This window comes from Emys orbicularis, chromosome 1 (genome assembly GCF_028017835.1).
Source record: "Emys orbicularis isolate rEmyOrb1 chromosome 1, rEmyOrb1.hap1, whole genome shotgun sequence".
Lineage (NCBI taxonomy): Eukaryota > Metazoa > Chordata > Testudines > Emydidae > Emys > Emys orbicularis.
This window is the reverse complement of record NC_088683.1, coordinates 329,568,269-329,590,501: the sequence shown is the minus strand read 5'-3', so window position 1 is coordinate 329,590,501 and position 22,233 is coordinate 329,568,269. Positions and strand designations below refer to the sequence as shown.

Here is a 22,233-nt window from a genome sequence, read left to right as displayed (position 1 = left end):
ATTGTGTGCCTGTCTATTAAACAGTATTAATAATATTGATGCTAGCTAGTATTAAAGAGACAAGGAATGTGAGTTAATATCTTTTATTGGACCAACTTCTGTTGGTGAGAGAGAAGTTTTTTGCGCTTACACAGAGCTCTTCTTCAGGTCTCTCTCACCAACAGAAGTTGGTCCAATAAAAGATATTATATCACTCACTCACCTTGTCTCACTAATATCCTGGGACTGACAGGGCTACAACAAATCTGCATAAGCTAGTATTAAAGCATTTAGAATAATCATATAAAAAGTTTTTCATGCATTAGTTTCTTACGCAGTTCCTGTCACTAATTAATAATGTAATGACAATTGGATTACATTTTGAATCACCCTCTGCATTCGCACATGGGCAAAAATCATTGCTTGCATATTGAGTCACCTGTTCTGCAAATACAGATTTTTGCCTGTGGAAATGGAAGCACCCACTTTTGTGGAGATATGCCGATAATTTGCCCTTGTGTATTACAGAGAATGCAACTCAGTTGGATTTCATTTGTTTTTTCAACTTGGCAAGACCCATAAGACATTCATCTCTCCATGCTCTCCTGGCATTTAGATGTTCTGGATCAGCTGGAGTTTTTTCACTCATGGCCTGAAATAAAGAAAATAGAAAATTAAACCTCATGTTGAATGTTGGAAATTTCTTACCAAAGATTGTTTTTGACGTTTTTCTCCCCTCTTCTGGTTAACATTCATGCTGGTAATTGTCATATGGGTTCTGATTCTGTTGACAACAGACAGTAGGGTCACAAGGACCACTAGTTGCCTGTTTAAATCCCTTGCCTGTTTAAGGCCAACATGCTTCTTTTCCATGGAAAGGAGGATACCATTAATTCACACCTTTTTTTCTTTTTGCAGGCTGTCTGATCCACTAGTTAGAAGTTAGTTAATCTCTACGGTGTACAGTGAGGATCTGTACTTGGAGGTGGGAGCTCTCACCTTTCACAGTAGTTTGGAGAACATTCTGGCCTAACATTGGTAGTGGTATGTCTACACTAGAAATGCTAGAGTGGCACAGCAGCTGCGCCACCATAGTGCTGTAATGTAAACACTTCTTATGGCGATGGAAGAGGTTCTTCCGTTACTCTAGTAAATCCATCTCGCGGAGAGGCGGCAGCGAGGTTGATGGAGGAATTCATCTGGTAACCTAGCGCTGTCTACATCTGGGGCTTAGGTTATATAATTATCTTAACTCCATCTCTCAGGGATTTGACCTTCTCACACCCCTGAGCAACACAGCTAGGTCAACCTAACATTCTAGTGTACACCAGCTCTCACACAGGGTCATGTAAGTCTATCAGCAGCAACTCAGCATTAACCTGTCTGCTTGGTTTGCCCATGAGGCAGCTGTCAAGTCCTTCTGACAAAACTCTTATTATTAACTACGAAGGAGGAGACCCAGCCTTGGCCTTTTAGGCAGCTAGATACGTGCTCTAATCCAAGTACACATGTAGGAGTTTGAAGACTTGATTTTTTTTTTACTCCTCATAAACCATGTTTATGAAGGTGTCATTTTTTAGGAGTGCAGCCTTAGAGAGATAAAATTATAAGGTGAGGCACATCCAAGAAATGAAGCTATCACTTTTTGCAAAGGTGGAGTCTGGCTTTAAGATTAAGCTTGATAAGTTTATGGAGGGGATGGTTTGATGGGATAACGTGATTTTAGTCAATAGGTCAATAACGTGCCATCGCTGGTAATTACTATCAATGGTCAATGTGGGTCTGGCTGGAGAATCTTGCCCGCATGCTCGGGGTTCTGCTGATCGCCATATTTGGGGTCGGGAAGGAATTTTCCTCCAGGGTAGATTGGCAGAGGCACTGGAGGTTTTTCGCCTTCCTCCGCAGCATGGGGCAGGGGTCGCTTGCTGGAGGATTCTCTGCGACTTGAAGTCTTTAAATCATGATTTGGGGACTTCAACAGCTGAGTCAAGGGAGAAAATTATTCCAGGAGTGGGTGGGTCAGCTTTTGTGGCCTGCATCATGCGGGAGGTCAGACTAGATGATCATAATGGTCCCTTCTGACCTTAAAGTCTATGAGTCTATGAGTCTATGAGGAGCAGGCTGAAGTTATTCAATGGGCTTCCAGTGCTAGAAACCATGACAAGGTGGCAGGCTGCATCTAGAGGCAAAAAACAACACCTAAAACAACATGCAGGAAAGTGGACCCTAGTGTTTGAGTGCAAGGATTAAGGACCTGAAGATCTATATGTTAAATGGATCACTGCAAGAAGAGCAACAGTAGGTAACATGCTCATGCCAGTTGCATGTTACTGACTGATGTGCTCTTAGAGAGGGAAGTATTTCTCAAAGTGCAGAGATAGACCCAAGGCCATCTTTGCCAAAAGGAGCAGCCCATAGTGCAGAACTGTAAAAGATAAACAATGAGCAATATAACAAAAGCTGCATAAAACTTGGGCCCATGTCATTTGCAGCACTGTAATAATAATTCACAAGTTGCAGTTATTCTAGAGCAACACAGGGGGCAGAAAGCAGCATAAAAAGTGTTTAAAGTTTTGCCGTTGGGGAAGGTTCCTTGTAAGCCTAGTTTTGTCAATGTCTTTGATGGAGCCCAAGGAAAAAGGAGACAGAATCAGCATGAGGCCAAAAGGGAATATCGCACTCCGAAAAGATCACAAAACTCAGTTGCTATGCTTCCATTTATTGAGGCATTAAGAAGGATGATAGATGGAAAGGCATAGTTTGCTATCTATTGTTGTTTCCTGATTTATATTGATTCAGCAATAAACCCATGTGGTGATTTTATATTTGAACTCACACTGGTGGAGAACTCAGATGCAAGACAAACAACCTGGGCCCAATCCAGCAATGCACATAAGGGGATGCTTTACTTTAAGCATGTGAGTAATCAAGTTAGCCATGTGTCTAAATGCTTTGCAGATTAGGGTTTTAGTTTGTAGAATATATAAATACAGGAGTAAAAAGAAGAAACTGTTATCAAATATTATTCATAACTTGTCACATAGGTATGCCAACAACCAGACCTCCAAGTTCAGCTCATCAGAACAGATAGACAGGAACAAAACATACGAAGGCATATCTCTTACTGTTGTGTACAACCACTAATTGTCTATGAACACTGTGAGATACATCTACACTAGCTCTCAGAGTTCTACCAAGGCATAGTGAAAAGCTTATAATAATGCTACATAGCTCTTAGATAGCATTTAAGGGTAAGCATGTCAGGGTAGTTAAGCACTGGAACAAATTACCTAGAGAGGTTGTGGAATCTCCATTATTGGAGGTTTTTAAGAACATATTAGACAAACACCTGTGAGGGATGGTCCAGAGATAATACTTAGGCCTGCTTCAGTGCAGGGGACTAGACCAGATGACCTATCTAGGTCCCTTCTAGTCCTAAATTTCTATGATTTTTCATCCATAGATCTCAAAGCGCTTTACAAAGGGATTTATGTTATGTCAATTCTATTTTAGCATTTTCAATCAGTCCAAGTGCATACCCTCACTGAGAAATACAGATCAGAGGTACTTCCAAGAGTCACTCAAACAAGTGATCACTGCAAAGAAATTAAAGCCAACATTTGTTATTTTGATGGTCCTTATGAAATCACATCAATCCAGTCTTGTACACTCACCTGGCTGATTTGCTGCTCAATTTCACCTGAAAAATCCGGTACTGGCCCAAAGGTTTTCAGAACATGTATCATTCCTTCACGGTATCTCTCACAATAATTTGTCATTCCTAAAACAGGAGTGAAAAAATGTATTTGGTTTGTTCCAAAATAGAAATTCCCACAGTTTATTTCAATAATATAACCTTGTGCTTAAGGGCTGTCCTGAATAGCTATAAAGTACTTTCAGCACTAGTAGTTTATGAGGCTGTTGCCTGTAGGACCCCGGTGTCATTTGCTACAGAAGTTGACAGGTACGTATGTAGTGAAGGAAACAGGAGAGAACTGATGTACAGTCTTTGCTGTTGCAGTTGAATTGGTTACCAGTAGCTTGTGGATTTCTACAATGTGATTTGCAAAGCTGGAGTTTCAGGAGTAAGTTGGTGGGGGGAGGTTCGGCAGATTGGGGCAAAGCATGGCAGGAAGCCATGAGACAGAGAGACACTGCCACTGGGGAGTGGGGTTGGGAAACAGTGACACTGGACAAAGATGGAAAGGACGGTCTTTTGAAAGCCACCCAGGAGAACTGGATTCTATCCCAGCCACTCTCACTAAATTCCTATATAATGCTGGACAAGTCACTTAGGCTATGTTTTCAGTTTTCACTGCAAAAAAAGGACTATTTTTATACTGAGATAGCTAACTTGAGATGTCTCCACTAGGACTGCACATCGAGAGAGCTAAGGCACTGTAATTTCTACCTCGAGGTAGTTAGTTAAGGTCAACCCTATACCGCCTGCCTCATGAAGGCACCTTACCAAAGGGTGTCCACTACTGGCAGATCAGTTTGCTCCCTTTTCCCAGACACAAACAGGCGAGTGTTTGACTCACAGTGGAGAGATTCATTTGTCCTCCTGTACTTCGTTTATGAAAACCCAGGGAGCTGTGTGGTGTAAACCTGGATATCTATGGTGAAGGTGGAATTGATGCAGGATTGAGGCAGGGGTGTCTGGGAAAGGAATGTCTGACACAGATCTTTAAAACAATTAAAAGGACTTGTACTTTTTTCTTCAGTCACCCCAAAGTGAGATGTTTCACAAAAATATGTATAAACCTGGTTCCTGCCCCAAGAAGCACGGAATCTACAATCATCACAGCACCACGAGTAAGGGTCACAAATAGAGCTGGCCGAAAAGGGGGAACACTTTTCCACAATACTTTTCATTTTTTTTAAGAAAAGGTTAAATCCCAAAAAGAGAAGAAACATTAAAAACATGAAACTTTTTGCAGAAAGGGATTTTAAGAAAAATTCCATTTCAGGAGAGCCTAAACAGAATTTTTCAGCTTTACTGATCCTACTAAAGTGAGAAATAAATGATTGGCCGACGAGAGGATATTTCATGCCATGATCAGATAACATTAGTACTCAAATCATTCATTAGGTACTGCCATAACAGAGGCACAAAGTTCTTCCTCACCCTAGAGTAGACCATATTAAGTTTGGGAAGCTCTCACCTTTTGCTTGCTTGCCTATAGAGCAAACGTCTAGAACTTGATGAAAACTAATTCCCTACATGGTAGCACAAAACACTTCACCATTGAACCAGTGGGCATGACAATATAAATCATCTATACTGTTGAGTGAAATGTATTAATAACAAGCATACGTTTCAACTATAGTTGAGTATATAAAAGCCACACCCAGCTATATTTTATGAAGCCCAGCAAAGAAAGTGACTCTGAATCATTGTTTGTGGTTGATGTCTCTTTCATTTTGATATTTAGTTCTTTTTACATTTCACACCCTGTTCACCACAACCCTGCCCATCTTGGAGAGATTTCTAAAATGAGCAAGAATGCCCACTAGTGGTAGAAAAATCATAAGTTTCACCATAAAAGTAAGGCCATGTGCTGCTCTTAATCTCCATCCAACTCTTGCTGATACCAGTGGAAATCCCCACAGTGGATGGTGGACAGCACGTAACCCTAAAACTGCATATTATTATTTGTACTCTCACACTACACCTCTACCCCGATATAATGCGACCCGATATAACACGAATTCAGATATAACGTGGTAAAGCAGCGCTCCGGGGGGGAGTGGGGCTGTGCGCTCCGGCGGATCAAAGCAAATTCGATATAACGCGGTTTCACCTATAACACGGTAAGGTTTTTTGGCTCCCGAGGACAGCGTTATATCGGGGTAGAGGTGTATTTAGAAGTCCCTCGTAGTCTCAATATCCAGCACATGTGCTAGAGCACTGCTTCCCAAATGATAGGTCCCGACCCACCAGTAGGTTGCGGGAAGGGTCTAGGTGGGTCACACATGCTCTGGAGCTACTCTCTACAGCCCCCTTTCCCACTACTCTTACATCCCCTGGGCAGCAGATAGCACTATGGGGAGCGGGATCTGGGTGGCAGCATCAGCAACATGGAGGAAGCGCCTCTGGGACATAGGTGGGACAGGGAGAGAATGCTGACTGTCTGCTCGCTGCTGCCTGGATCCTGCTCTGACTTTCCCTGGGCAATAGGCAGCAGTGCGGAGAATTGGAGCCAGGCAAGGTTAGCAGCAGCGTGGGCGGAAGCAGCTGGGCCAGCAAGCAGATTAGTCACCAGCCTGTTCTCGCCCCAGAAGAACTCCCACATGCTCTCATGCAGAGGCAGCAGTGTGGGGAGCAGGATCCAGGCAGCAGCTAGAGGAAGATAGGGAGTGGCAGGGGTTGGCAGGGGTAATGGCTGATCCCCCAAAAAGAGAGAAAATGCAGTTGGTGTGTCACCTTCGTAAAAAGTTTGGAAACCACTGTGCGAGAGTTAGCAGTTTTAGGGCCAGATTCTGATTTTGGTTTCACATTTCACTAGTATAAATTTGGAATAACTACACTGAAGCAACTGAGATCAAAAGAGCACATATCCCCTCAAACCCCTTTTACAGATTTAAGCATTTAAAAAATTATATTTATGATCGCTTATTCTCTTGTTTGACAGCTTATTTTTCACAGAGATTGAAGTAACTCTGAAAGCTTAAAAACAAACATATAATCTTACAGAGTCTGGACAAACTTCAACAGATTAACAGATAGTTCATTACACATACAAGGAGGTACTGTGTGTATTAAAAATAATACTGTGATAGATAAATGAGAAAAGACTCTAAAGTACTATATTGATGTTTACTGCCAGGTAAAGGGCTGATGGCATTTCTGTGTGGTGGTACCATGCCAAATCTTAAAATAACCAAGTCAGTGGTAAGGAACTTATTGGATCTGAAATCAACATTCACCATCATCACGTTAAGTTGGATGTCCTTATAGTACTTCCCTTGTTTTTATGGGCTTCCTTTCTGTCTGTTCTCATTCAGTTCTCAAGTTTCTGTCTCAATGCCGTTAGTGACTTGAAATTGGCATTTTGTTCTGTATTCATGACGATTGGCACAGTACTGTATGTTCAAATCTCTTGCTTAAATAATAGGGCAAAGTAACCTAAGCAATACCCTTTGGTCAGTCAATTTGAAAAAATGGGGGAAAAGAAAATAAGAGGCAGAGTAAGGGAGGTTGGGGCATTAGCAGGTGGGTGGTTTATAGGAAGATCTTGGGGTATCCTTCCCAAAACCAAACAACCAAAAGAAACCAACACTGTCCTCCAGGAGTATCCTTATGAGTCAGGTTCTCCTCTCCCAAAAGAGAAGAATATCACTCCCTCCACTTCCAAAATAAACCCATCTCTCCCCACACCCAAAATTTCATCCTTCACCCCCCTCCCAAATAATTCCATTTTTATCCCCACTAATTCCACCTGTATCTCACCTCAGCTTCTCACCTCCCAAATCCTATGTTGACTCCCTCTTTGCTTACTGACCTGAAGCGTGGCTAGGTGTTAGAGGAGCTGCTACGGTGGATTTCTGGCTAAAGAGAGATGCTGACTGGCTCCAGGTAGCTGTTGTTGGGTTGGTAGGATCTGCTGGGCTAGGCAGACTGGAAAGAGGAAGGGAGAGTTCACCTACACCTCACCCTCTCCCCATTTGTTGCAAATTGGAAGGAGAAGCCAGTGCTGTAGGTCCAGAAGAGCTATCCTGGGGAAGGAAGAGGGACCTAACACTGCTAGTCCTCACGCTATCTAAAGCGGCGTTGGAAGAGCAAGGAGAAAGCTGGCACAGAATTGCAGCTGATGTCCATTGGTTGCAATAAGGCATGGTATCCAGCAAACGATGCTGTTAAATTCTCTCTGATGAGAGCAGTCAGTGGCAGTCTGAGGCCTGGTCCACACTAAGGCCCCAGTTCGAACTAAGATACGCAACTTCAGCTACGTGAATAACGTAGCTGAAGTCGAAGTATCTTAGTTCGAACTTAAAAGTACTTACCGCGGGTCCACATGCAGCAGGCAGGCTCCCCCGTCGACTCCACCTACTCCTCTCGCAGAGCAGGATTACCGGCGTCGACGGCGAGCACTTCCGGGATCAATTTATCGCGTCTAGACAAGACGCGATAAATCGATCCCAGAAGATCGATTGCTGGCCGCCGAACCAGCGGGTAAGTATAGACGTACCCTGAGTCTGTCAGCTGGATCCTATATAAGCAGTTGCTTCGCACTCCCAGCCTGCATCAGCAGGACTGGGAGCAGATTGACATTCCAGATGATGAAAGGAAATGAGCAACCAGGCAAATGCCCTGTTGTCTGGTGGCCCAGTCCAGGCCTGTACTGAGTATGTGATTGTATTTTTTTTTAATGGAAGAATTATAAACAATAGATTAACCACCTACAATGCACTCCCTCTCTTTTATCTTGTTCATTAATGTTAAAATATTGTTTTTGCCAAATGCTACTGCAAACCTGTTGCAGCATCTTCTTCTGTACATGGGCTACCAGTCTGCAGGGTCATCCTGTTCTGTTACAAAACCTTTGCCTCACCCAATCTCTATAACACTGGCAGTCACAAAGCAATCTAAGGCCTGATCTACATTGGGGGGGGGGGGAGGAGGAAATCGACCTAAGTTACGCAACTTCAGCTACGTGAATAACATAGCTGAAGTCGATGTACTTAGACCTACTCACCGCAGTATCTTCACTACCGCTCCCCCGTCGACTCTGCCTGCGGCTCTCACAGCGGTGGAGTACAGGAGTCGACGGGAGAGCATTCGGGGTCAATCGCTGCCCGCCGCTCTGGCGGGTAGTATAGACATAACCTTAGTATTAATCTACTAGTGGGATATACTCTGCTTTTACATAGTCAGCTTCTTCAGATAAAAAAAAAAAAACCCAGTCACTTCACTGTGCAAGGTATTAACTAGAGCTGGTTTGAAAAAGGAAAAGTTCACAACACTTTTCATGACAACTGTTATTTCTTGCAGAAAAGACGAGACAAACATGGGTTATGATGAACAGATGCCAAGGCTGGACACTCCGGGAAAATGTAGAAGCCACCCTGTGTGTTATATACTTTTTCCTTTTTTTTAATGTTTACTGAGAGTTAAAACTGCATTGAAGGAATGTGCAGTGTGAGAATGATAGTCTAAAAAGATTAATTACAATTTTTTAATACCAAGAATAAAATTTTATGGATGTCCAGGTATAGTTTGGCTTCTGAGACTAGTCTAAAATCTTCTAGTGCTAACAAGGATTCTTATGACCATCAGCTGTTGAGTGTAACAAATGTGAGTTAAGTGAGAACAGGAAAAGCCAGCTCCTCACAGTACAGATGATGATGGCAAAGGGGAGCCTTCTCTTTCTTAACTTGCTTAAACAGCTCCACAGAAAAGACTATATTCATCTAAACAGTTTCTTAGGGACGGCGTGCCTGATCACCAGGTTACTAGCCAAATGAATACTCACAGACACTTGTCAACTGGCAACACAAACCCAGCTGAGAAAAACAGGCACAAGTGATCTTAATTGCATGATTGAAAGGAAAAGTTAACAAAGATGTAACAGATAAAGATGCACACAGCTTCTGTGCCTTGCCATTTCATTACCTGTCTGCTGTACCAAGCTAAGAGAAAATATCTATGTGATTTATATGCTGAGTTATAAACCCGGAAGAGGATGGAAAAACTGCAAGAAATCAGCAGATCAAAAATGAAAATATCTAGAATGGACCTTGCTCTCCGGAGTGGAGCTTCACAAGAGTACGCAACAGCAGACAATTTAAGTGGTGTTTAAGTTGACTGGTATGCAACTGGATTGGCAAACTGAAGGATCTATATTGAGGATCCATAATTCCATATTGGTACCAAAATTGCCTATTCAGAGAGTAGAGATGTAAGGCAAGTTTCCATCCTGTGACTAATTGAAGATATAGACTTAGGATAAAATTTATAACTGTGCCATTATATTCTGTGATTATTTCACTACTCTGTGATTATATTTCATATATATATTCTTGGTTTGCAGTGATTTGATTTTTATTTCTTGATATTTTCACATTTTGTGTTAACAATTTTTTTAAATTTTGTAACACCACCTTTATTTTCTGTAATTTACCATTTTTTGTTCATTTTATTGTGGTTAATAAAATTAACAAAATTCTAAAGATATCTTAAATCTGTATTTTGGCTAAGCAAGCTCATGCTTCAGGGCTTCAGCCTCCACCTGCAGGGGTCAAAAAAAAATTCCCGCAGAGTATTCTGGGAGGTTTATTTTTTAAAATCTTCTAAAGCATCGAGGATAGTCCTGGCTGCAGATTGGACACTGGGGTGGGCCAGGGCATTCTCTCTTTCTCAGGTACGTGGCTGGCTGGTTCTTGTTCACATGTTCAGGGTCTAACTGATAATCACATGTGGGGTCAGGAAGGAATTTCCCCTCAGGTCAGATTGGCAGTGACCTCGGCGGTTTTCGCCTTCCTATGAAGCATGTGAGTGCGGATCATTTGACAGGATTATCTGGGTATATCTCACTTAACCATTTCCCTTCCATTGCAGGGGCTTCGGGCATTGGTGCACCTCAGTCCCTCCTATTCTCTGCCTGTGGCATGTATTAGTCTAGTCTTCTGTGGGCTGTAATACTTTGGTCTCATTTCAGTTGTTGGGTTTAGTGTGCAAGTGATGGGTAGTGTTGGTGGCCTGTGACATACAGGCGGTCAGACTAGATGATTTGATGGTCCCTTCCGGCCTTAATATCTATCACTATGACCAGGGCCGGCTCTGGCTTTTTGGCTGCCCCAAGCAAAAAAAAAAAAAAAAAAAACGGGGCAGCCAGAACGGCAAAGCAAAAAAAAAACAAACCCTGTGGCGCGGCCGGAGCGCGGGTGCAGGGGGACCGGCTGGGGGGGGAGGGGGAGGGAGCGGGCGGGAAGGGGGCGGCCAGGGCTACAGCAGGGGCGCTGCCACGCGGCCCCTCCCGCTGCGCCGCCTCCTGCCGCGAGGGCTCCGCTCCGGTCGGCGGGGAGGGAAGGAAGAGGACTGCCCTGCAGGGCGCTCTGGTTCTCCGCGCCGCCACCCCCTACAAGGCGGCCGGAGCGGAACAAGAACAAAAAAGCGGCCGTGCCGCCCTAGGATTGGGCAGAATGCCACCTCCAACAATTTGCCGCCCCAAGCACCAGCTTGCTCAGCTGGTGCCTGGAGCCGGCCCTGACTATGACTAACACAATATCTTAAAAACATGTGAGAAATGTCAAGTGGTATTGTTAATTGATCAACTGCAGTGACTTAGGGCATTGCATATACCACTTATTGTACTCACAGCACCTAGACACATTTATCAAATTGGTATCAATGTGAATGAACCTAGAACCCCTGCACCCACCCGAAGAGAGTGAACTTGTATTCGCACCTCAGCCTCTGGTGAACTTTTCTGACTTGTCCTTCAGCTGATGGCCCTAAAACCGGGCTGAATTACACGTACGTGAATGTTTCCAAGGGATTGGGACAAAAATTAGTAACTCAGCCTAAATTAACTGATTTAAAAAACAGAAACTTAATCTGGCCTCAGACAAAGAGTTGCTCAATATCCACCCCCTTCTGTGATAGATATGGCAATCTCCTGCAATATCCCTGAAAGCCCATATTGTGTTATGTTTATGTATTATATCGGCTGGGATTGAATGTAACCTCCCTGGGGGAAGATGAGACAGATCATTGGGGTTCATTGTTTTAAATGGATGATTTATGTATAATTGTGTTCTGCTCCAGGGGACAGGGCTACCACAGCTCATCCAGGAACTAAATAGTAGGTAGCAGTTAAGGCAAATCAGCTAGGTGTAGCCTCCCAGAGAGGTATCACCTCCTGGGAAGAAAAGGCATATACCAGTTCAAACCACATTCTCCAGAGAGCAGCAGACATAAAAAGGACTTTTGGATCAATAGCCTGAGTTTAAACTGACTCAGGGCCTTCTTTCTGATTCAGCAAATGGCCAAGCAGGATTGGGGTTGGGGTAATCCTTGTGGAAGGATTGGAAGGAATTGACTTGCATAAGGTTGATGGGTGACCTCTGGTAAGCTGTTAACGTGTGTATAGGAACTTTTATCAGTTTTTATTATTGGGGTTTATATGTTTTCTCTATAATGCTATTACCTCAAGAATAAATGTGCTTGCTTAGAAACTGTGATAATTTATAACTGCAGAAAATACACTGGCTATAGCCTTCTTAAAGAAAGTAAAATGCAGGCACTGGCCTGTTTAGGCAGTCTGGCTTGTTGAGGATCATAGTATAAATCCAGGGAGCTATGCAGCCTAAAAACCCCAGTCAGGAGAGAGAGAGATGCAGGTCTCTGCCAGAAAGGTGACAACTGGGAGCCAGAAATCTTCAAGTGAGTACCCTTGAGGGACATGAAAGGGGAATACAGGTGCAGTTACCCTGAAACTGTGAAAGCTTTCATATGATTTCAATACTTGAGACCTACCTTATTATGAAAAGAGAAAAGACATTTACAGTCAATTTTACGCTGGTCTGAACTGTTAAGACAATATTAGCAAAGCTTTACGCAAGAAATCTTTGCCTTGAAAAGTATTATATTTAAGTCTTAAGGGAAAAAACTGCATACCTTCTGCATTGAGATGCATCGTTTCAAGCGGCCCTATAAATGCATACCGCATTCCCAATCCATCAGACATCACAAGGTCTAGATCAGCAGGAGATATTACTCCTTCCTAAGTGGCAAAAGGGGGACAGAAAAATCTCAGTGCAAATAATTTTATAGAATTTCGCTTAGTTTCTTTATTTAGAATATAATCTGTTATAGCAAAAGTACAAAATACTACCACTAGAGATAGCGAATAATTTGCAAATAGAAAAACAGATCCCCAGACACATCTCTCTTATGACAGGACTTATTATTGTTTAGCATTTATATGTATTAGCTAATTTAAGAGGTGGATTTTTTGCACATGATTGTCATGTTTTAGCATCAAATTATATTCTTTGTAAATCTGAACAAATGAGTCTCTTCTGTGATCCCAGGGGCTGCTTAGGACAGTATTTATTTTTAAGGGGGAAATAACCAGAAAGAGAGATGAAATTGCTTAGAAGTTCTGTTTAAGTGTATTAATATTTTATTTATTCCCCCCCACCAAAAAAACTCCCAAAATAGGGGAAGACCCAAAAAACACAAGTAGTAAAGGAATGGAAAAGGAAAGTAAGGAAGGGAAGGAGGCAGGAATGGGAAAAGGGAGTGACACCTCAGTTTCCATCCACTAAGGATTAATCAAAAATTTCTAAGAAGTCAAACCAAATCTTTTCAAATTTGTCTAAAGTTCCTCTTCTCCAAAATGTTACCCACTCTTTAGCTGTCAGGGCAGCCAAGTCGCTGAGCCACGCTTCTATCGCGGGAGGCAGTCTGCTCTTCCACCTAAGCAACATGAGTTATTTGGTTACAAGCAGTGCTCTAGAGAACCAAGCTTTCCATGAGTTGGAGAGTTTCCAAGATGATGGGCTATATCCCCGAACACAATTCTGGGAAGTAATTTTTAAGGGGCTATCCATTATCTCTTAATCCTCCTGCCTACTTCTAGCCAAAAGGATTGTATCCAGGGTCAGTCCCAAAACATGTGAGCCAGTGTGGCTCTGAGAGACCCACATCTCCAGCAGCAGTTTGTTCTGACAAGGCCCAGGCACTGTAACCTATCCAAGGACCAATGTGAACAAAATATAATCTTCTGATGGATCAACCTTCATCGCAGAGCAATAGCAGAGTTATTAATATATTGCAAGGCAGCTCCCCATTGGCTAGGGTTCAAGATATACACAAATCTTAGTTCCAGGCCTGGAACAGACAATCTAAATTAGGGCGGTTCTTTTGGACCAGGAAGTTGTAACAGGCTATAGCTGGTTGGCTGACCCTATGGAGCTCTCCCCACATCCACACAATTCTGGAGTCTCTGGTGCTCCCAGGGCATGAGGACCAAATATGTCCTTCAAGAGATGCTTAAGATGCAGGCAATGCCATACAGCTGGATGGTTGTATTGTCGTTGGAGTGACTGGAATGGTAGCCAATACCGCAGGGGACATTTTACAATCAAAACATTAACACACTGAACCCAGTATTCTTGCCAGTGGGAGGGGATGGACCAGCTCCTGTTCCAGAAGCAGCCAGGGAAAGGTCTGTTCTGTTCTGTCCGGAGCCAACTGGCTGCCTGGCTAAAGATATGGGCTGTATGATAATGATCCAGATGAAATTGGGAGTTACAATCTACACAAAGCCAGTCTTGGCCCCCCACCCCCAGACAATTAATGTAAAAATTTTGTTAAGTTTTCCTAAAATAAAACTGAGAACAGTAACTGGGAGATCTCTCAGGACATACAGTATTTGGGGAAGCACATTCACTAACTTGTCAGACCACATTCTATTATTTAGTTACTACATCTGCATATTACCAATTTTAATTCATTTTAGTCATTATGTGCTTTTCTCATGAGGTAGGGAGCAAAGGAGATAGTATTGCTGAGCATATCATCATTGACAGAACCGGGACAAGAGATTATTTTATCAAAATCCAGAGACTGCAGCAGAACTTTTGAATATAGGAATTTCAGCTAGTGTTCATGCCCCCCTTTTATTCTCTAGCATTTATCCCCCCGGTTGCTGGCTCTTACTGCAAAATAATCATTTTGACAGAGGGGGCAGGTTTCTCATTGTCCCTGAAGCCATCCCAAGGAATTAGCTGGAAAAACGATGATTAAAGAGAGACAATGCAGCTGTCACCCATTTAACTGGAAACTGGTTGCATCATGTACAGAACTTTGCTTGGCCTCAACCTGCCTGGGGTTCTCGAGTTCACTGCCAACCTCAAGTCTCAGATCTGGCAGGACACTGAGTCTGTGAAATGGAGAACCTTCTTGTTGAAAGCTCAGCACAGCAGTCACACCCATGGGGTACACTTACAAAGAAGCCATCACACCCTCATAACCAGTTGGGACAGGCACATCATCATTTCTTTTTTACAGGTTACAGCGTATTGCCTCAAAGCTTTTTCTGAGAATAATGTTTCCTTTATAAGGATGTTTCTTGCCCTCTCTCAGATTAGAAAGCTAAGACTGAACTAAGACCATGTTCTATCCCATTCCATCAAGCCAACCCCCTTCACCCCAATGGACACCTAACAAATTATTCTCCTGGCTGCTGGGAAGGTAGAAGAGTTGTCAGGCTTCTTCTACCTTTTTCTCTCCCCTCGTGAGGTTTGAGGGGAAAGGGAGGCTATTCTCCTCCCCTTCTGGTGGCTCTCTATCCCCCTACCTCTTTTCCGTGGCTGATAAGGTTTGGTTGATGGAAGGAATTCCTTTTTGCTACTCCCTCCTATAAAGCCTGAGCCAGTGAGCGCCATCAAATCCCACTGCTTTCAGTGGGAGTTAAGGGCACCCAGTACCTGTTAGGATTAGGCCCAACATGAGGGTCCCACCTGTCCTTTTGCTGAATGCTAGGATTCAATCGCTAACTGAGGTCCAGAAACAAGAACTTAATTGCAAACCCCATAAAGGTATAACAGCAGCAAGCTTTACCTCTCACATCATCTACAAGACTGGGTAAGTACGCACTGAAAAGCAAAGAATTGACAAGCTAATGACACCATAAGCCTTACAGTTGCCTGTGTACTTGATGAGCACATCCTCACCGAGTACAAAGAAATGGAGATTTCATCACCACCGCCATAAAAGGAGCCCTTTAAAGGTCTTAATGTCAAATCTCAATCGGTTAGCAGATGTGATCCTGTTAGAGGATGTAGCACTCAGTTGATTCATTGTTGCAGGTGGCTTGTTATTGTTAACACCACCCTGTATATCAGAGGTGGCCAACCTGTGGCTCCAGAGCCACATGTGGCTCTTCAGAAGTTAATATGCGGCTCCTTGTATAGGCACCAACACCGGGGCTGGAGCTATAGGCGCCAACTTTCCAATGGACCAGGGGGTGCTCCCTGTTCAACCCCTGGCTCTGCCACAAGCCCTGCCCCCACTCCACCCCTTCCCGCCCCCTCCCCTGAGCCTGCCATGCCCTCGCTCCTCTCCCCTCCCCCCCCAACCTCCTGCATGCCACGAAACAGCTGATTGGGAGGTGCGGGGAGGGACGGGGAGGTGCTGAGAGCAGGGTGTGGGAGCTGATGTGGGGCTGCTGACGTATTACTGTGGCTCTTTGGCAATGTACATTGGTAAACTCTGGCTCCTTCTCAGGCTCAGGTTGGCCACCCCTGCTGTATATCAAGGAAAAGGTCATACAATTATTTGTTTTACAGTAATGCCTAGAAGCCCCAGCTAAGAACAGGCCCCTTCTCTGCTAGGCCCTGAAAAGCTTGCAGTCTAATTAGACAAGACAGACAATGGTGGAAGAAGTGTGATCTCCATTTTATAGACAGGGAACTGAGGCACAATGAAGTGACTTGCCCAAGATCACAGAGCAAGTCTGTGGCAAACCTGCGAACTGAACACAGGTCTCCAGAGTCCCAGCCAAGTGCTTCATCCACAAGATCATCCATCTCTAGAGCAGCTTAGAATCACACTTTAAACTGAAACAATTTTTAAGCACTCCCAACTGTTTATGGAATTTTTGCATTTGCAATCTGGGCAGATCAGTGAAGCCATGTTAACCACCCAAAACGGTTTGCAAATGGAAGTAGACTTTGGATGTAAACATAACAAATGACAATGTTCTAACAAAACATGGAGCTTTGATTAATGTTTCATTTAAATTAAAAACTGTAAACATAATGGTATAATATTTCACTCTAGCATCTGGCAGGATTCTCACAATAGCTCTGAATCACTGTAAGATCACTTTCAAATAAGAAATAAATTAGTCTCTCTACTACTGTAGACACACCAGTTTCACAATGCTGAGATATGAAGAGCAATACGCTCAAAACCATTCAACTATGATTCTGCTCTCAGTCAGTATCTTCCACAAACTTTATGGCTTGCTGAACCTGAAGACACTGTCTCGTCCAGTCAAAATGTGAACAACAGAAGTAGATGGCCTTCCAGCTAGATGCATGACAGATTCCTTCAGCTGAGGTTTCACATTACCCTAGTGAAGCGGGCTCAGCTGTTCAAAGAAAAATGTTTGCTTCTCTGCTGCCAGGCAGAGCTCCATAAAAACAAAAGCTTTTGTTTTCTTAGCTTTATGACTTCTTCAGAGATTAAAGACAATCAAATAAGGAACCCACTAAACTAATTCCCTTAGGGAATGTTCCAGCTCCCATTTAAAGTGAAGGAGAGTGTTAGCTGGTGGAATGATTCAGCAAAGGGGAAAAGAAATAAAGCTGTAGTCAGCAAGGTGTTTTCCTCAAGGGTTGGTGCTTATGGGAAGAAAGTAAAGAAAGAAAGACTCCCAATCCACTGTGCTTGGGTGTGGAACCCAACCTTCCTGAAGGCAGTGTCCCCCTCTGCCTCCCAAGCAGTCAGTGATAAGGCTGTCAGCTGAGCTCTTATGCAAATGGCAAGAGGAAGCTGAACTATAGTGAAATGCGTGTTCATCAGGAGGTGGTGGTAACCCTGCACCATGCATTTTCATTGACTTTATTGGCAATAGGATCGGCACCTTAGTTAGATCCTGCTTTCACCACAGTTGTTAATGACCTCTTCCTGGTTATGCTGCAGGGCGTTTGCTCCACCCTTGACCTTTAAGCTGCTTGTGACGCCACTAATCACATCCTCCTTGAAATTTTATTCTCCCTATGCTGCGGCAATTCTGTCCCTTCCCAGTTCTTCTCTGATCTGTCTTGTTGTTCCTTCAGGGTCTCTGACTATTGAAGAGTTCTTCTTCCCTCTCTCACTGTCTGAGGGGAGGGGTATCAAAGGGCTCCACCTCTGGTCCCCAACTTCTCTCTCTGCACCACTTCTCTAGTGAGCTTATTCACTGCATCGCTTTAACCACCATCCATATGCCTGTGACTCACAAGTCTACCTTTACCCCATCTCTTCACCCAATCCCACATCTTGGCCCATCTGACAATGGCGTACCAGCAACATACCTTTTACATGGCCAAAACTGAATCTTACCTTTCCTCTCAAACCCTGCATGCCAGCCTCTTTCTTTGTTGACAGCATCACCATCACTCAGGCCCATACCTGATATTTATCTTTGACTCAGTCCTCTCTCTCTTGCCCCCTTGTCCAAATCCACTGCTTCTTCCCCCACAACATGTTCAAGATCCAGCCGTTTCTCTCCAAACATCACTAAGACTTTCATTCAGGCCCTCATCTCCCAGATTGACTACTGCCACCTCCTCCTCTGGCCTCGCAGACACCTATGTCGTCTTCAACAAGTCCATTCAAAACACAGCTGCTGAGATCACCTTCCTGTCCTGTCATTCTGACTATGTCACACTTCTCCTCGATCCCTCCACCAACTCCCGTTTTCTATTTAATCACATTCAAACTTCTTGTCTTTATCTTTAAGGCCCTACACAGCTCCGCTCCTCCTTCCTTTTCTGCTTATGTACCTCACTTCATTGCCCCTTCATCCACCCCACTTCCCAACATTAGCCTCAGTCATCCATTTGTCCAATTTTTCCCACTGGCATCTTTGAACCTTCTTTCATGCCACCCTTCATGTATGGAACACCCTTCCCAAACTAGCCAGTGAAGCCACTACCTTGTTCTCCTTATTCTGTCTCAAAGGTCCTCCGAGTAACACTGTAATACAAATAAGACAACAGATAATAATGATTAGAGAAATAAAGATCCCTGTCAATATTCAGGGAATGTCAAAGCTATTCAACTGAGAATGGAGAGGTACAGAGGCTAGGGAGTGAAGCCAGTGCACCTCATTGCTATGAAAGCTAACTGAATGGACAGAAAAATGACTGTCTTTGCAAGAGGCTGGTAACAAAGGCCCAAATGACAGGGCTTCCAGTTCTTCCCTTCTCCTCCTTTAGACTAGACGAGCCATGAGTAACCCACTTTTAAACAGAAAATAAATTGAAACTGTCACCGGGTTTCATATAGAGGAAAATTACAGAATCCTAAGATGTACACTCAAGTTCCATCGGGGGGAAAAGGTTCTAACAGGGAGCTCAAGTTTGATGCTGCTTTCAAGAACCTTAGGGTACATCTATACTACTCGCCAGATTGGCGGGTAGTGTTCGATGTATCGGGGATCGATTTATCATGTCTCATCTGGACATGATAAATCAATCCACGAATCGACGCCTGTACTCCACCTCGGCAGGAGGAGTAAGCGGAGTCGACGGGGGAGCCGCGACAATCGACTCGCCGCCATGAGGACGGCCAGGTAAGTCGAACTAAGATACTTCGACTTCAGCTATGCGAATAGCGTAGCTGAAGTTGCGTATCTTAGTTCGAACTGCCCCCCCTCTGCCCCCCGCTAGTGTAGCCCAGGCCAAAGTGTGAGCGGATCATTACCTCCTGAAAAACTGCCTTGTTACTCCTCACAATTTCTGTGGCCATGTCATATGAACCACTCCAAACACCAGCTTGACATTTATAATAAGGTCTTGATCATCAATCAACAAAAGTCCTCAATTTTCGAAACAAGACCAAACTATCTCAAAGCGACTATTGTAATAAATGATCTTGGGTGGCAGGAAGAGTTCCCTACAGCTTTATGGTTATCTTTTGAATAAGATAGAGCCCAGCTGTCTGATTTTACAATATAGTCCCATGCTACTGTACAAAGGTGGAGTAATGATAAGGAACTGCAAACAGATTCCACTGTTATTTATACAATGCTGCGGGTGTGTACAGTGCTTAACAAATAAATTTATAGGTCCCTGCAACAAGGATCTTACAATCAAAGATATAACACAGCGAGGATGATAATGGAAATAAAGTGGAAGGATGAGGATTACAACAACAAAAAGTCTTTGAGATATGCTAATTGTTCCTCCCATTAAAAACAAAAACGTATAATAGCTATAGCTGATCTATATGAAAATCCCAACAATAACATGAAGCTTGTTCCTATGAGCAAGCCTGGAAGAGAGGGATGCTTCTGTGTTAACTTCTCATGGAAGGCACCCCTGGTGATGGGTGACCTTAAAACACAGACACAGGCAGAGACCTGGAGCATGAAACATACTGACCAAGTATGGCAAAAGTAGGACCACTGTGAATCTGGAGTAGGGAGAGGCAAGTGATACTGAAGTGCTATGACTACAAATGCTTGTGCAGTTTGAGTGCTGCTATGACACATAAATCAAAATAGTGTTAGAAAGGGATTTCTGACAGACTTTGAATGGTCTGCCTCTCTTCCGTCAGACAGCATATTACTAAACATCTCATTCCGGTGGTCTTGCCTCACAGTGGCTGATGGCAGTTATTGGATACTCCCTTTAGATCAATTGGTAAAGCTACTAATTTTGAATCTAAGGCCTAGTCTACAGTAGAAAAGGTTTGCTGTTAAACCTATAGGGATAAACTCTCCTAGTCTAGATGCAGCTTATACCAGCAAACGCTTGCTTTTGCCAGTAAAACTTTGTATCAGCTCCCCAAATGAAATAAGCTGTAGTTTAATATATATATATCTCACACCCTTAACCAACATTATTGTACTGGAAAAAGTTTTAAGTTTAGACCTGGCCCAAGGCTCCCTAGCTCAGTGCCCCGCAGAGACAGTCCTCAGCAGACTGAGGAGGCAGCTGTTTGTTTAAAAGGGATAGGTTTAATATTGTTATATGGACCACTAATGTATTCTTCAAGTCGACTCAAGACACTTTCATAAAGACTGCCGGTCTGTCTAGGTACAAGTATGGCCTTCATCATCACAGCATCTGAGTACCTGATAATACCGCCAAGGAACTGTTACAGTACATGGATACTGTAGTACTTCATCAACAATGTATATTTTATTTATGTATTTCTTTAGCGCTCACAACCAAAAGCAAGTCAGTTAAAAAAAAAAAAAAGACTCATTTTGACAGGTGGCTAAGTAAAATTATTGTCCCCAGCCACCATAAAAAGTATCCTTAACCTAACATGCTGATTGTTAGTTCATTGACTGCTTTAAACAGGCAAGTGCTCCGCAGGCTGCCAACAGGCTTTCTGGAAAATGTTAAACTTATAGCTCCTTTGGCGCTTCACAATATAATTGGAAATAGGATTTATTCAGTGAATCATTTTTGTAGATTATGTGCTGTTGCTTTTGGAGTACTACTTTGGCAGAATCAATCTCTGAGCAATAGAGAAACTTGCATGGAAAAACCAGAACACTGCAACTGTAGCCCAATTAACTGTAACCCAGCTAAGGTACTACCTAGAAACAGAGTGACAAAAACTGTGCCCATTTGGTCCCTCAACAAATGCTTCCAGGACTAGTCACTAACCAGGGACGGCTCTATGTTTTTTGCCGCCCCAAGCACGGCAGTCAGGCGGCCTTCGGCGGCACATCTGCGGGCGGTCCGCTGGTCATGCGGCTTCGGTGGCATTTCTGCGGGTGATCTGCCGGTTGCGCTGAAATGCCGCCTAAGCCACGGGACCGGCGGACCTCCCGCAGGCGTGCCACTGAAGGCTGCCTGACTACTGCCCTCACGGCAACTGGCACGCCGCCCCCCCCGGCTTGCCACCCCAGGCACGCGCTTGCTGCGCTGGTGCCTGGAGCTGCCCCTGTCACTAACCATTAAAAACTCTGATGAAATCTTTGAGATCTTTGGAACTGAGGAATTTGGATGGTGGGCTGTGGTTGACAGCGGGTGGGAAGGGGGCGATGTATTTTCAGGATCTAGGTACCAAAAAGAACAAGAATACCCATTTTTTCCCCGGAACATAATTCCCTTGGGGGATGTTTTGCAGCACGCTCCTTAAAAGCAAATCTTACCTAACAATACTAATCTAAGCATATTTCCCTTCCATTGCCCCAAAGCAGAGCAGTATTTAGAAGACTGTGATAAAGTCATCCTTCATGCTGAGAAGCATGCTGAATGGGAGCCGAAAAGAGATTATTAAAAGCAAAATATAATAGAACATGCCTGTTCAAAGTTGCCATGTTACTCATGCCTTTGTGGTTAAATATGTAAATTGCTTGTATACTATCCTTGGATGCAAAACACAAACATTCTTGCTCAGCTGCACATGAGCATGTTGCTGACTAATAATGATGGTGTGTTACTTTTAACTGTTGCATCATAGCCGTAAAACCCCATTTCAGACACACATTTTATTGCTGGGATAGTTTCATGTGAAATATTCCACTAAAACTTAAGTCAAACAGTTTCAAATTGTCTGGATTTTTT

At 43.5% G+C, this 22,233-nt stretch overlaps 1 protein-coding gene across 1 annotated transcript in view; it reads right to left on the bottom strand.

Annotated features, from left to right (window-relative positions):
- Positions 1 to 517: 517 nt before the first annotated feature.
- The window catches only part of CRYL1 (crystallin lambda 1), a 74,076-nt gene continuing 52,360 nt past the window's right edge, over positions 518 to 22,233 (bottom strand). Inside the window, exons 6-8 of the mRNA XM_065421525.1 lie at positions 12,602 to 12,707; positions 3,654 to 3,760; positions 518 to 631 (exon numbers count right to left, since the gene is read on the bottom strand). Coding sequence (XP_065277597.1) covers positions 518 to 631; positions 3,654 to 3,760; positions 12,602 to 12,707 — 327 coding nt within the window. The remainder of the gene's footprint in view (positions 632 to 3,653; positions 3,761 to 12,601; positions 12,708 to 22,233) is intronic.